This window comes from Salminus brasiliensis, chromosome 3 (genome assembly GCF_030463535.1).
Source record: "Salminus brasiliensis chromosome 3, fSalBra1.hap2, whole genome shotgun sequence".
In the NCBI taxonomy this organism is placed as follows: Eukaryota; Metazoa; Chordata; class Actinopteri; order Characiformes; family Bryconidae; genus Salminus; species Salminus brasiliensis.
In genome coordinates, this window is record NC_132880.1 from 23,802,274 (window position 1) to 23,818,525 (window position 16,252).

At 42.3% G+C, this 16,252-nt stretch overlaps 1 protein-coding gene across 1 annotated transcript; it reads right to left on the minus strand.

Annotated features, from left to right (window-relative positions):
• Positions 1 to 8,164: 8,164 nt before the first annotated feature.
• Positions 8,165 to 14,157, minus strand: s100v2 (S100 calcium binding protein V2). The gene is made up of 3 exons (XM_072675636.1): positions 14,053 to 14,157; positions 11,550 to 11,681; positions 8,165 to 9,035 (listed from the first exon to the last, which is right to left on the minus strand). Exons 1-3 carry the CDS (start codon positions 14,062 to 14,064, stop codon positions 8,865 to 8,867), a joined length of 315 nt encoding a protein of 104 aa, XP_072531737.1. The 5' UTR covers positions 14,065 to 14,157; the 3' UTR covers positions 8,165 to 8,864.
• Positions 14,158 to 16,252: the final 2,095 nt, after the last annotated feature.

Genomic DNA, 16,252 nt, shown 5'->3' on the forward strand with positions numbered 1-16,252 from the left:
CAGGATAGTAAGGCTTGATAACACTGTATCTGAGTTCCATGGGAATCTCCTTTGTTTGAGGCAAGGCACACTAACATAAAGCTGTGTGGTGCAGACTAGACCTTTGTAAAGTGGTTATGCTCTTGAAGCATGGGATAGATGTAATATCTGATTGCCATTATAATTAATTACCCCTTCAGATGAACTCTGACATTTTCTGACAGATATGTAAAGTTGGACACTGTGGCGTAGTAGTAAATAAGTAAAACTATAATGTTGCTGTATCGTATGTTTAACTGAGCCCCCTTTTATCTACTTTTACAGAGTATATTAAGTTAAATTTATGCAGAAATACAGAGAATTAAGGTTGCCAAACTTTATAACAGCACTGTATATTCTAATTCACAGTTTGATTCACTCTGCTTTCAGCTGAATTGTGTACAAACAGTATGGGCTTTCCTATATAACAAAAGAATTACATTTTGTAAGGTCGTGCTCCACTCTCCCCTACATATTCAGGAATAGAGTGTAAAATCATGGAAACAGAGACAGGCAGTTAAGCAGTTTTGAGGTGGATATTGCTGTAGAAATGACAATCAGAAGTGCAAAGCAGAAATGTGGGAGTGACCCCAAGATTGTTACAATTTCCAAGGTTGTGTTACAGGTTGTGTATAAATAAAGTGCACTCAGTATGTACATCGGAACAATGAAATACAAATCCAGTAGTAATAAGTATTTCGTTTTTAAGGTATACCAAAAATAACCAATATTTAAATACGTATTATTGCTACAGACAGTAGAACAATGTTAATAACTTAAACTCAGGGGCCTACTAGCTTGGAAGGAGTGTCTTTACTGCACCTGCCTCTGACTACATCAAAGTCCTTTAGTTGTGGTAATTACAAATTTAGTCTCTCTGGGTGTTTAATAACTCATGGTGCCATCCCTAGTGATGTATGGTCTCTTGGACTGCGCCTGGCTTAGACTTTTCTGGGGTCTTGACGAGTGTTTGAGATCGTTCTGTAGAAGCAAGAAACTGTGACTCTAAGGCTCATCACACACAACGTGGCCTCATTTCCATGAGGTGTGCTTGCCTTCAAACTCAAACAGACCAGCAGCTACTTCCTCAAATGGTTAATCTATTGTCATTGTCGGCTTGTGTGGTAGTCTGGGCAACCTGTTCTGAATGTCTGAACACTACAACACCTCACTGGCCAGCTGTTTGCACTTTACCACAACTAGGTGAGACTGACGAATGAGCCTCAGCATATGACTTTGCATAGAGGGTGGCACTACAATATGTAGCCCTTAGTACACTCCGCTATCTGACGAAGCCAACTGACTTCTGGAGTACCAGTAAGGTTGAATTACTTTTTGGAGAAGACTCCGTTCTTGCTTTGTGAATTTTTGCATCTCTGTGTACTTCTGTTCACTGATGGAAATTGAGTATAGCACAGTACAGCACTGAGTATTGAAACACATTCTTAGTCATTCATTTTTGGTGTGCCAACTGCGCTCTGGATAGTGTGTCAGGCAATTCAATATCCTGTCCTCTCCTGTACTTAACAGTTATGTCGTACCACTGAAGCTGCAATCGCATTTGCTAAATGTGTATTGGAGCGCAAAGCAGTGGCTTCTTGAAAATGTCTTCAAGAGGCTTGTGACCATGACGTGTTTACTCAGGATGTAGTGGTGAAACTTTATGCAGGCAGTTTCTGCACATTCTCAGTGTCTGCTAGTGACCTAGAGGAGAACAAAGCAATAGGCTGGTTGTTTTGCAGGAGGACAATTTAGAGACCAGAGCTACTTGCATTGCAAAAGATCTCAGCTGGATTAAAGAATTTTAGCACTGGCGGACAACAGCATAAGGTCTTAAGCATGTCAAAAGCCTTCTGCTGAGCTTCGGCATCAATTCTTAGCAACTATCGCAGTGGAGCACTCACCTCACTAAGATTTGGATTTAACCTGTGACAAATATGTCACAAACTCCGTCCTAGTCGTTCAGGGGTGGCATGCAGTGGGCCGTTTCAACCGCTTTCGATGGGTCTGGTTTTAGACCTGTTAGGAGATGTCCTTACAGCACCGCCAATGCCTTCCACAATTGTGTCCATGGTGCACTGAAAACTTTCTGGAGCGCATTTCAGTCCAAATGGTAATCTCAGCCACCTGAATCTCCCAATTGGAGTGTTGAGAGATAGGATGAAGCTTCCTCTTATTAAATCTGGAGATGTCCTGATTTAGCATAGCACCAGAACTGAAAAGACATTTGCACCTGGGATGGTAGAAGTCACTTTTTCTATTGTGGGCATTGGATAATACTCTCTCTTAATGATCTTATTTAAGTCATTTGGGTCAAGTCATGTGCTGCGGCCAGCGCACACACTGGATGAACCACTCCTTTTGCATCTGGTCCCACTGGCAGATTTTGCACTGTAGGTCCACTAGCACTGACTGTTTCACCTTTGCTAGTTCGTTGTGAGTCAATGCAAATGATTAGGTCCAAAGCCTCTGCTGTGTTGCCACTTAGCACATTCTCGTGGTCAATGTTCACAACTTCAAACTGCTGCTGTCATTTGTGGCTCTTGTTTTGCACTGTTATCCACTGCTCCTACCAGCTTTAGCTTGGAATTTGAGTATGAGTGAACGAACGCTTCATTTCACCAGTCAGTGTGCATGAGAAGCTGATATTGACTTACAGTCAGTGTATTACACTTTGCTCCAGTGTCTATTCTGAATTGTACATGTTGAGAAGAAAGTTTGACACTAACCGTTCTTTGTCTGCACACCGTTGCTCAGACCTCATCTGTCACATTTAGGTCCAAAATATCTTTGACGTTTCAAACTGCTAAAGAATTTCTAGAGCTTTGTCCAACGCCAGGTCTTCGCCTGACCCCTGCTTTAATAGCGTCAATAAGCATGTCGTATGGGTCTCCATGATCAAGACCCTCAAGTCCTTCACAAAGTGGTCAAAACTCTAACTTGCATCTTGTTTCCTCTGCTTCAAATGATGCCTGGCTATTTTCTTATTTTTTCCGTGGCCTGATGTAGTTAGCAAACTCGTTAAACACTCCATTCGAGCGTTTTACATATTTCTCTGCCTTGCTCACCAATCCATGTGCCTAGCCAGCCTGCACATGGCTTAACTGTGAGCTCAGAAAAGCAGCCATGAAACACGAACGTAACATGGCTTTGAAACCTCTCGAACTCCTGATCTAAGTCAGCCGAATCCCAGTCTATTTTGGGGTGCTTAAAATGGGGATTGGACTAACTTATTAAGAGTTCTGTTCTTGACCGACTTCAGACACCATGTGAAATCATGGACACTGAGACAGGCTAACATGAACTGCTTGTTTATTCAGGCCGAGGCTCTCAGTCAAGTACACTCTGCACAATACAGAAGCCTGAAGCGGACACGACGAAATGCGTTGTGGAAACATGGAGTACTGGAATAGAGCACTTATACTTTAAGCATACAGGTCTGTTACAGGTCTATTCTTGTCCTCATAGGTATAAACCAGCAATCCTGTTGTACTCCTGGGAGCAGAGCAACACGGTAAGGCATGTTTAATTCCATTTTTTACTCACACCTTATTATTGCATATGCATATTTCATCTTGCTCTATTGAAGCCTACATCATATTTACTGTTTAGCATTATAGCTGTCCTTGAAGAAATGGCTCTGCAAATGTTCAATCAGCAAAGACAAGTTTGGTGCCTCTTCAGTTTAGTGCTGGAGCTACAAGGCTAACATTACTGTCAAAATGTCCTTAAACCTGCACAAAATGTCCTTAAACCTGCGCAAAATTAATGTGGTACAGACTTGATGTGATTCAGCATGTAGTATGAATTACTATGACCCATACAGCTGGGGACATTTTAGACAGTTCTTTATGCCAATGACTGTAAAAACATGGACACTGTGGTTCCAGTCCGCTCTCCATCTATACAAAAAAGGCCAAAGTTGTCCACCATTTCATCAATTTTGCAAAAAGAGTCTATGCAGTAGAGAACAGAGGTGGAGCCAGACTCGCCTACTCATTTGGTAGACCCGCTCTCTTCTCACATACCAAGGATGTCTCAGATCACTGAGCTTACAGCGCAGAAGCAAAGCAGATTTGTCCCCTGGATCCCCAGTTTGCCCAGTACGTTTAATGTTCATGTAAGTTTGACTACAACTTTGCTACTCCATGTAATAAACCCAAAGAATGTGATGCAGGTCCTGCAGAAGGTCTCATCAAGCCAATGCTGTCGATCATTTCAACATTTCAAACATTTTAAAAACTAATTATTTTGGGGGGAAGTAAAAAAATGGGCCTATATCAACACAGGAAAAGTAACTGTTAGAAGCAGACACTGGAGATGGAAAGACAGTTTAGAGGAGAAAAATGAGGATGAAAACAGGCTGTTTTGTCTTTGCATAGCTCTACCCATCCTCATATGTTTCAACCAGCCAGCAGAAGTGCTAGACCTGTGGTGGCATCCTTTTTTAGTGACGTGCTGTTCATGTATCCACAGTGGTTCATGCTTGTAGTTTACCATCATACTGTATTCTAAACCACACTGAAAAATCTGCTCTACCATTGTGAAGACCTGGACGTTGTTGGAGTAAGAATCTAGCAAAAATAGAATGTGAAAATAGAATTTTCTGAGAAAACACAACTTTCAAGTCTATGTATTAACCAGCCTATAAGATAATATTTTTTAAATAAATAATATCTTGTTCTGTTTTTTTTTTACATTTTTTTTATCCAAAGACCAGAGGAAGGCATTTTCCAGCAATCCTGCTCTTCAGTTGAGAGCGATGGGCATTGTGCTACACATTATCATGATTTTTCTGGAATGCTTTCAGTCAGAGACTATCAAACTGACACATCAGACGAGCTGAACTTTGTCTGGTCTTCAGCTAATGCCAAATCATCTATCTATGATCACCAGAACATCGTCATGCTGGAAGATGATCCATTAATTGTGGAGTCTGCCTCTTTTCTATTTGAGAAGCATCTATCTAATTCAACTTTGCTACGTTACCAGAGTGGGACGCTGCATGTGATCAGGGGCGCTGGGGCTCATCTGACAAAGAACAGTCGAGTGATACTAGTTGGCCATGGCAGCAAAGGAGGGGATGGGGCTTCCAGGCTTGGCAGGTATGGTCCTGAGGAAATTGTTAAGGTAGTTGGTGCTATGAAGATTGCGGGTGGACAAATACGGACACTGAGCTTGGTGGGGTGTTACCTTGGAAGTGATCATCATTTTGCCAAGAAGCTTCTGAGCGAGCTGAGAGGTCTAAATGTAAAGACCGAGCTACACTTCCTGACATCCGCTGTCTCTGTAAGTCCTGCTGGAGAGGTTCTAACAAAGGATGGAAATGTCTGGCGACACAGAGATGGTAGTAAGAAAGTCATTGCCTGGCTAGACGAGAGTGGCACTCTTCGGACTAGAGTGGAGAATGGAAATAGAGGTGAGATTGTCCCCAATTACGAAGGACGTCCACTCTACATGCAAACTTTGGAATGGCCAACACATCCTCAGATGTTTGTCCCTGCTGACTTGCGCAAAAAGTACACATCTATTGACTGTCTTGAGGGCCTAACATGGAGCCTGTTTTTCGAGGAACGTGAAAAAAGACGAACACTAGATTTCATCCCAGCCAGTAACCTCTCACCGGTGTGGCTAGAAGGTCAACAACCGAAAGGTGCCTCGATTAAGCACATCAGTACCATTCTGGACCTTGTTTTAGAAATCCGGTACCATGCAAAACAGGACGAAAACTATGACACATACTACGTCCTCAATGATTTTGTGTTTAAACTAGAGAAAAGAACTTTCTATTCCTCCCTTGTGGGTAAATATATGAATTTGAATAATCAGCAAGAGATTCAAATGTTTCTGGATGCTTTTAAGGACCAGAAAGATCACTACACCATAGCTGAGCTCAGGCAAGGCCTGGAACCATCCAAATTCAACGACTTCTGCCGGCAGACGTTCCATGCCAAGCAGTGTGACGATAACTGTGGTCGGTGGGGTCGCTTCTTCATGGAGGCTGTGTTTTCTGCGTCAATACGAAACTTCCGCACCTTTTCGCTCTTCCTCATGAGCGTCATCGCTTGCGAGGTCAGCCGTTCTCAAGGCAAGGATGACTCGATTTGCTCTGCCTTTGTCGGCAATGACTATCCCATGCTGCATGAAGACCCCTGGCCTTTCCATGGCCGACGAGGGTTCTATGGGTGCACGATGGATGAAAAAGAGAAGCCGATCAAGCGTGAGAGGGTATACTGGCTAGATGAGGTGGTTTCCAAGGAGAATTCCTTGTACAGCAGATCAAAGAAGGTGATGGTCGGAGTGGATCATGATCAGGAAACCGAGCTGGACGTCTTTGGTAAAGTCAAGGTGATGAATAAATACGCATTCGCATCATATCTGGAATTTTTCCGTGGGACGGTTGAGGGAAAGAAACTGTCTCGAGGATGCACTGAACCATCTGTTTATGACCCTTATGAATAAGTTTAGAAGAGCCATATTTATTTGTACCCGCAAGATCCACCCCCACCCCCCCAAAAGTTGTTTAGTAAAGGCAATGGTTCTATAAATGGCTAAAATGGTTCCTAACCTTAAATAAATCTGTGTTTGAAAACCTATTGTATATGGTTCTTTAAAAGACCTTTTAAAAAGTGATTGTATACAACACTAAAAATGAGTCCACTGTTGTTAGGAGTCAAAGGACACTTTGTTCAGTGCTACATCAAACCGTTTTTGCTAAAGGTTTATCTTATGAGTTTACTTGGTATATAATTACAGACTGTAGACTTGCAGCAACCAATTTTTTGTGGGCCTCACACATAGGTTATAGGTACTCAGATGGCCCACAGAGAGATCCAGTTACTTAAAAACACACCTCAGCAGTAAGCATTCATCAGGCATACACACACATACAGCCATATTGCCTATTTAATAAGTATATACATAATGCAGCTTATCCATGAGCACCAGTTTCAAATGGGTCCTTCACAACCTGAAGCATATGTTTATTATTTTGATCCTTATCTTAAAAGGCAAATGGCAAATGAATCATATAGCCCTGAAATTTCTACACTGGAAAAAAGGAAAAAGCTGCTGGTTTTGATGAGGACCTTAAAGTGCCCTACACCCTTCAAGGGTTCTTTAGTAAAGGCTATGATTATGCAGTATATACAAATACGTCAGCTCAAAGAAAACATCTAAAATTGTTCTTTACAAATATGGTCTTGGCTGGGCCAACCTAGCAGTAACACTGCCATACTAAACTAAACCCAGGAACACGGTTGGGCCTAATACACTCAACACACACCAGCACCACACACTACCACGAACACTACCATGTCAGTGTTACTACTGTGCTGAGAATCATCCACCACAGCAATACAATTCGGTCAGTGGTCATCCTGTGGTTCCTTCCACTTATGGATGACGTGCGGGACAGCATGGTGGGAGGTGGTAAAGAAGAAGAAAAAGAAGAAGAAGAGCTACCAAATACAGATAGACACTCTTCAGACAATCCTTTCCTTCATTTCTAGTGTTAATTAATAAGCAGTTCTATTTTTCAATTACTAAAAACAAGCAATTCGTCTTTGTATGCAAGTGTGTAAGTGTTTAAGATGTGTTTGTCTTTCATTTGAACATTTGTTTGTCTTTTCATTTTTTTTTCTCATTTACTTCGAGGGTGGGGGTACTTGACAGAGAGTTCCATTGCATTAGCACCTCTAATAATTCCCCTAAAACAGGAAATAGCTGTGGTCTTGTGGTTCTGAAAACACGTCTTCAGGAGATGCAAATGAGGGGAGCGGGCCTAACACCCAGTCAAAGTGTGACCTGCAAATAGCATGCAATGACACAGTGGAACACTTCAAATAAATAAATAAATAAATAAATATATATATAAATATATATATATATATATTTGACCTTTATATTCAATTAATGGAAGTGCAAATTAAAACCCCTGTAAATGCACACCTAATAAATAAGGTTAAATAAGGTTAGTCACCACTATGTGTTTACATGCTATAAGAGCTGATGTCTTAGACAAAAGGACAAAGCAATTATCTTTAGTTGACATATATATGAAGAAAGACTAACCACTGGTGTGCAGGAGGAAACTAGACCTGCACTGTAAATATGACTACATTGAAGACAATGTGAACAAAGTGTGTGTTTTTTTGTTGTTGTTTTAATTACAATAGACATTGCAGTATAGTAATGAATTTGTGGCCAAAAAAAGGAGAATTACAAAATATAAATATGAAAAACAATAACTGCAAGACAACACTTCTGAGGAAGTATCATTCTCTTAGAAATTTAAATGGCACGGATACAATTTTAAACAGAAAGCCAAGAAGTAACAGACTTGTGTTATTACTCACAAACATACTAAACATGGTTTGACACAATACTAGTGATGTTACATATTTAAAAAAAACAAACAAACAAACAAACAAAAAAAAAAAACATTCTGACCACAATTATTGCTTTTGGTCAAGCAATCGCTTTGCTGATGCCTTTAACAGATTTAGTAGAAAACAATCCAGACCGTTCTTTAACAATACTCCAGTTCACAATAATTTATGATGATTGTACAGTTTCAGATTGAGATTTGTGGCCACTTTAGACATGACCTACACTGGATGTGATTTTAAGGCGGCTCATGTCTGTACAACAGGCCTTGTGGTAAACATTTCATTAAGCACTGATATTTTTCTTGAAAGACAAGATGGGTAGTGGGAGGGCGGTTAGTGTTTTGAAAAAAAAAAAAAGGAAGTGTGACTGGTTAAATGTAGAGCAATGGAGAGATCAAATGTTGTTGCCGGCAGCATCACTCCATTTCGACCGGGTCTGCGAACGATGCCTGGCGATCACAGTAGAATGCAGCCGCATTTGGACACCTTCTCGTGGCTGAGCAAGCCATACTGGCTAGTAGCCACGTTTTGGATCAGGCTCCAGAAGTGCTTGAAGGTTATTCCCTCTCCATCCTTCACCCCCATTTGCTTCAGCACCTCCCCGAAACCTACATCCGACCCTCCAGTCTAACAGGGGCACAAAGAAAGACAAGACATGATAGCTTATCACCTGAAATAATCGTACTCAGTCTAGTCAGTATGTTGTTAGTACTGGAACAGAACCCTCCCTTACAGAACTTTAGTGTATCCTTTCTTCAGATCATTTGAAAATGCCCAACTGCCCTTTAGGTTGTTTGTTCTTCATTAAAAATGTAATAAAAATGCCTTATATAAAAAAAAAAACTCTCCTTAACCCATCCATGGCAGCAAACACACCCACTTACACATGAGATTAGGGCACCTAAGCCGTGGGTGCCAGTCCTAAGAATTGAATCAGCTACCTTTTGATCCCAAGCCCACTACTCTAACCTTTTAGGCCACAGGTGCTCCATAGTTACCACCTTGGTCATAGGTATTACTCAGACAGCCTACTACACCTAATATTTATTAACCTAAAATCATTTTCTAAATAAGAGTATTTAACTCATTTATAGCCATTATTACTTGTTTTCAGACTTTTTTCTTCTATTGTCAGATCACCATGTGTAAAGCTCATTCACCAGAAAGAAAACTAAACCAAAACCCTTCATAAACTGACTAGATTTAATGCTGTATTCTTTTTGATCAGTTATGGGTAGTTGTAATGCCACATAGTCGATATTAGCTTTTCTGCTGTAGAGTGACAGATCTGTGACTCTAACATTACTGGAGTAGTTGCAAACCTGGTCTTGGCTCATTTGAAAAGAGTAACACTTATCAGTACAGTATGCAAATCCCCTCAGCCCCAGCAGAAGCCAGTGCGGCCTGACTTTCAATTTGCAAACTATTAAGCATGGATATTCTCAGTGGAGGTTTGTCGCCACCGTGTGGCCTTTTAGGGGAGGTTTAAATCCACATCAGCTCTGAAGATGAACTCTTTCAAAATGGTAACCTTACAGTCTTAAAAAAGGGCTCATTAAGGGTTCTTTAATAAAAACAGTACTGTATAGAAAAAAATCAACCCTAAAAGAACAGATGATTTTTTTTTGTACTGGTGGAAAACATTTTATAGATTTTACAAAAGTTCTATATAGCTCCAAAATGGGTTCTCATATTGATATCAGTTAAAGAACCCCCTTTCCTGCACTACATAAAGAGTCATTTGAGTACAAGAGAAATATTACCAAGATTCCAAGTAATTCTAGACCATTTCTTGGCCCTTTTACAGCTGATTTACTTAAATAATGCAGAAAAAATGAAGTAGATTTGGACATTACAGCAACATAGTCATTATTCAATTTGCTCTCCATGTGTTTTTCCAGTTAGTCTACTCGGTCCACGTCTGCTATAGGTCGACCCTACGTTCGCCCCTACGAGCTGCACACAAGCAGGAACCATCTGCTATAGTTCTTCACTGCTCTGGAGACCTACGGAACACTATGCCTGGTCTCACGTCCGTTGGTTTTCCGGTGCACTGGTTTTTCTATGCGTATTTAACCTCCAGCAGAGTGTCATCTAAAAACAGTGGTACAATAGCATGCTTGTGCCGTCACTGTTTTTCTTTCCCTTCTACAATTTCTGCCTTAAGCGCTCAGCCTGCCACAACACGGCCTGCGAGATCATTTTCACACAGTAAAGGGCTGTGTCACCCTGACTACGTCGTTTCCCACATTTGTGCTGTTTAATTGGGTGAATTTGCTTTTGGCTGTGACGCACCAGTGAGCTACAGTATAGGACACTCTAAAGCTCTACTCGCTCATCTCTTCCAGCACCTTTCTAATTATTATGGCTGTAAACCTCGACGTCCTTTACTGTAGTTCACTATTTTAGCCTGTTTTGATTGCTTTTCTAATACTTTCCATATCCCATGTATTTTAAGCTCTGTTTTGTTGTCCTATTGTTTTTAATTGGGTTTAGACTTTTAATATTTTTCTTAACTGCATTCATCTACACTTAGGGTTCATGGTAAAGGGCCCCTTTCATTAAAACCATTAAAAACAACATATTGCTCAGATTTATTTCTTTAAATCAAATAAAACATATGTGTATTATTATATGTAGCATATGAACACTGTTGGCTTCTAAACATGCTATAACTTTACGCAATACAGGCCTGCACGAGCAGCCTGTTTTAAAACCGACATATTCACATGCTGTGTATCTGCCCGTTCAGCCTTACAGCAGTTCTGAGGAGTGTTTCAGACCCGACTGCTTTTGGAATAAGCTGGCCAGTCAGAACAGAGATCATTTACATATATCAGTTTAAACCCTGCCTGCTTAAATGTAAGGATATGGGCCCTTTAATGGAACCCCGAGCTTCAGTAAAGAACATGATGATAATAATTCAACAACGGACAAAACCCTCCCATGTCCTGATTAGAGCCATACCCAGCGTCTCCCAGTGACACATGCCTCAATAATCCTAAATCCCAGCCTAGCTCTAACCACAGCAGGGTTCAGCACACAAATGTTGGTCCCGTAAAAGGCGGTTTAGAGTTTCCCAACAGGGATCCACGGCCACGCCCTGTGAACGAGCAGCAGTGAGTATCTGGGCAAGTTTACCTTGACGAGGTTGGGCAGCTGGGAGGAAAGGAGGCTCTTGAATTCATCGGCCTTAAGCGAGGGGCCTTTGTCGGCCGAAGCCGAGTGGAAGTTTGTGACCAGGGTGTTAATGGCCTTCTCCAAATCTGAAAACTGAAAGAGACAGAGGAAGGGGGGGGTATGAAAAAAAACAGTTAACATTGCTGGCCATTATTGTGAAAAAAAAGGGGGGTCGTAGTCACATATAACACATAATAGCAAAACTATGACATCATATAAGTAGCAGGAAGTTTTAAAAAATGGAGACAATCAAAAACAGCTCTGTCTCTTGACTGCATTCCTCAGACTGAACCAAAACCATATGAAACAGGCCTCACAGTGGCCCATCGTGCTTGCTTTTCCTCTCAGATTCAGTGAGGTCTTGAAACCATTGACATTTCAAGCTGGCACCTCAGTACGCAACGATACCTGTAATACCTGCAAGTCGAGCCATGCCATCCCCGCCCCTCTTCGCAATATTTACCCACAGGCGCACCTACACTCATTGCAACAGTTAATCCCAGGCGAGATTAGATCAGCTCTGGTTTCTCATGTGGTCTTTAATTCATACATGATTAGTTCCAATTTTGCTTGGAACAACAGTGGAATCATAGCTAAAAAACTTTAATAACCTATGAAGACCCCATTCTTCTGTGTATGGGTTACTTTCAGATCCTCTGTTAAACCAGAAAACACCAGCTTTAGTGGTGAATCAGCATTAGGCCCAGATCCTTTTACCATCTCCAATAAAGAAATACATTAAATTAATAAAAAAATGGTCAATGTCAGCATAAAGGGTCCCACATACAGCACCTGCAACAACAACAGTGCTACAGATATGCGGATCCCCATTTTTCTGTCAGTTCACGGAGCTGCAATTGTTTCACACCACACTTTCTATGATATTCCGGGGTCAGGGGACTGTGAGTTCCAGCCCAAAAGCTTCAGTTTGTGTCTCTTTAGATAACCCAGGCTGTTGTAGAAGCCATCCTGATTTCACCCCGTGCAACACTGTGAAACAAAACCCCAAAGCATGATAGATCCACCCCTATGCTTCACAGTCGGCAAGTTCTCTTGGTCTTCCAGATGTTAGTGTGACCTCAACTGTTCCCCAGAACTTCCCCAGAATCTCGTCCTAACATTCTGCACAGTAAAAAAAAAAAAAAAAAACTGCACACTGAACAAGCTAGGCTGGCTTTGTAAAGCCTCCCTCCGCTTTGTGGGCATCAGTTACTTAAGACAGCTGCTAGGAGAAGGCCACGTTTGATCAGTGTCTGTGAGTCATGAGTCAGATTTTCCGTTTGTACTGTAAAAAATGGACAGAGCCTTGCAATGCAATGCTTAGGCCCAGACTTTGACGATTTACTGACTTCTCAATTAATTTAAAGAGTATATAACAAATCCACATGCTGGTTGGGGGGCGTCCAGGAGAAAGCCTGGAGGAACCATTGTTCAAAATGAGAAGTTCTAGTTACTTTTTCCTGTACGTATGTTTACTTGCATCTGTTCTAACGGGATCTGGAGTTGCTGTTTATTTTTTTTACAAGCAAAAACTCATTGCTGAGATCAATGGTTTTCAAGAATGTGCTTGAGTGCCTAACCCTAGTATTACTTCAAATATTTTTTCCTTCTCTTTTTTCAAGCTTTACTTTTCATGTTGAAAAGTTCTTGCCATCAGTTCGAGCTGTTCCACTGCAGTAGAGCTCAGGGCTGTGGCCGCAGACACAACACTGCCTTGACAAAATGGTAAACTAGGCTCTATAACAGCCTGTCCCACCCTATCTCTGTGTTTCCCCGCTCCTGGAGTGTAAATCCAGCTCATCCCACGAAAACGCCCCATGTTTCAGGCCTGTGTGTGGAGGAACGGGCTGATTGATTCCCCGTGCTTTCCATTTCTCCGCGCAGTTTGGATGGAGAAGCCCATTGTGGAGCCATATGGTCTGAATTAACATAACTGCTTGACTGCAGGAAACTAGTTTGGCAGAGCGGCTTAAGGCCTGCGCTTCAGCGCACTGACACTCCTTAAAGACCCCCCCCACACACACACACACACCTCTGATTTCTCTTGCGCCCGGCAGGCATTTGTGTAGAGCTGAGTTCTTTAAAAATGACAATAAACTGGACGGGCAGGCTTTTCTTTTGCGCATTCTCGCATTACGCTTCCAGTGCGTAAAGCTGGAACGCGGAGAAAGAGAGGAAACGAAGCTGCCAGCGTCGATGGAAAGTAACACGAAGCACCTCACGAAGGTCCTGAGCGACACACACACTTTGGCATTTTGGTCAAAATGGAGTTTCTGACCTGACAAGTGTTCAGTGCGCGTCCCGGATTTTAAGGTAGCTGAGCAGAACAGGACAGAAACGCATCAAACTAAAGCTAAACGTCAGTTTTTTGCTTTTCTGAGCGCAGAAGACCACCGATCCGAGCCCCTTCGTCAACCTGGTGACTTTTAAAGTCCAGGAATAAGAAGTAAAGTTAGTGTCTTACCTCTTCCGCCATTGTAGCTTCTCCCTTCTTCTTTCTCCGTTCAGTAATTGTTACTTTACTCGCTCAGCTTTCCACTGCTGTCACATCTTGGCTGAAATCCTGAATCCTCCCACTCAGAGGAAAAAAAAAAAAAAAAACCAAAAAAAAAGGATCAACCCACCTACCGTGTCAGTGAGCTATGGGGGGAAGAAAAATATCTCCTGTAATTTGATGCTCTGGGACTGTAAACTCGGCAGGGCGGGGATTTGGGCTCCATATAGCCACATAGCACACGCATAGCTTTCTCTCTGAACTCCTCCAGCTTCTCCAGCTTTTCTCTGCGCCCAGAGCGCACGCTCCTTTCTCACATCTGGAAGCTCTCAGGAGGAGGAGGAGAAGGGGGGTGGTGGGGTATGGGGTTGGAACACGTTGCCTTTATGCAACAGCAGCTTGCAAGTAGAGACAGCACAAAAGAAGCTGGGGTTGGGGCTGGGTATTTTTTTTGTGCATTGTCCTGGATGAAAGTGGCAGTGTCTGTATACAACCTAAAAAGCTTTTGCTGAAGATTTGGGTAAAGTCCTTTTTACAGACGACAATGTTCCAGCAACCGTTACCCAGCACAGGCAGGGTTAACTGTATAACAGGCACTAAACGGGCTGGTCAGTCCATACAAACACAGTTAACTCGACACAGCTTTTGTGCTGTTAGAAGAGGACCCCCCCCCCCCCCACACACACACACACCTCTCTGACCTTAATGTCTAAAAGGTATATAAACATCTGCTTCTGCTTCTGCCTGGGGCTCTATTGCAGCCACCAAGAGGCAGATTCAGATAATCCAGGGGGGGGTGAATTCTGTGTTAAACGTATGTGTGTTACTGTTTTACCCTGTGCTGTTGTTTGTGTGTGTGTGTGTGTGTGTGTGTGTGTGCTCCGCCCTGCCCTACATGCACCTCTGTATTCTACTGTACTGTGTTTTAAACCACACCAATTTGTCTGTATGTGTTTGCAGCAGATTGAGGCATGTTCTGGGGTGTGTATCTATGGAGATGAGACTGGCGACAGTCAAAGTAATAAATCAGGTTGCTTTGAGTTTTTTTTATTTTTATTTAGTGCGTATTTAGCAGCCTTCTACGTTAAGTCTAGTACTGGTTTACAGGATTAGGATAATTCATTGGATGTTGTCCATCACATCTGTTCAATGATGTACGGTTACACTCTCCAACACACTGCAGCTGCTTTGCATGAGGTGAGCTGGTGAAGGACGTGTACAACCACATTCTTGTGAGGCAGTTTGGTTCACTTAAAAGGAAGCAAGAGGTCAGGAAAGCACCTGTGGCTATAGCCTACGTTGAGAAACAGGTCACTGGTTACAAATGTAGATGTAGGCCGTCGTAGGTGTGTCTCATGATATGTTGTATGTGATTAATGCAAGCTTTTAACTCACTGGCCACTTTATTAGAAACACCTACTTTGCGCTTTCACTCGCTGGCCACTTTATTAGAAACCCCTACCTTGTGCTTCCACTCACTGACCACTTTACTAGAAACCCCTACCTTGTGCTTTCACTCACTGGCCACTTTATTAGAAACACCATCCTTGTGCCTCCACTCACTGGCCACTTTATTAGAAACCTCTTCCTTGTGCCTCCACTCACTGGCCACTTTACTAGAAACCCCTACCTTGAGCTTTCACTTACTGGCCACTTTATTAGAAACACCATCCTTGTGCCTCCACTCACTGGCCACTTTATTAGAACCCCCTACCTTGTGCTTTCACTCACTGGCCACTTTATTAGAAACACCATCCTTGTGCCTCCACTCACTGGCCACTTTATTAACCCCTACCTACTGCTTCCACTCACTGACCACTTTACTAGAAACCCCTACCTTGTGCTTTCACTCACTGGCCACTTTATTAGAAACCCCTACCTTGTGCTTCCACTCACTGGCCACTTTATTAGAAACACCTACCTTGTGCTTCCACTCACTGGTCAGTTTATTAGAAACACCATCCTTGTGCCTCCACTCACTGGCCACTTTATTAGAAACCTCTACCTTATGCCTCCACTCACTGGCCACTTTATGAGAAACCCTTACCTTGTGGCCTCTTATTTAGAAACACCATCCTTGTGCCCACTTTTCTTTGCAGTGTGTTGGCACACTCTCTGTGAATGATTTCTGCTTTGTAAACAACTAACATGCTGAGCTAGTTTACAACTT

Excerpts from the sequence above, each read along its gene's own strand:
- s100v2 (XM_072675636.1), bottom strand. Across the intron at positions 9,036-11,549 it reads AGCTGCCCAACCTCGTCAAG|ACTGGAGGGTCGGATGTAGG; the intron begins GTAAACTTGCCC and ends TGCCCCTGTTAG.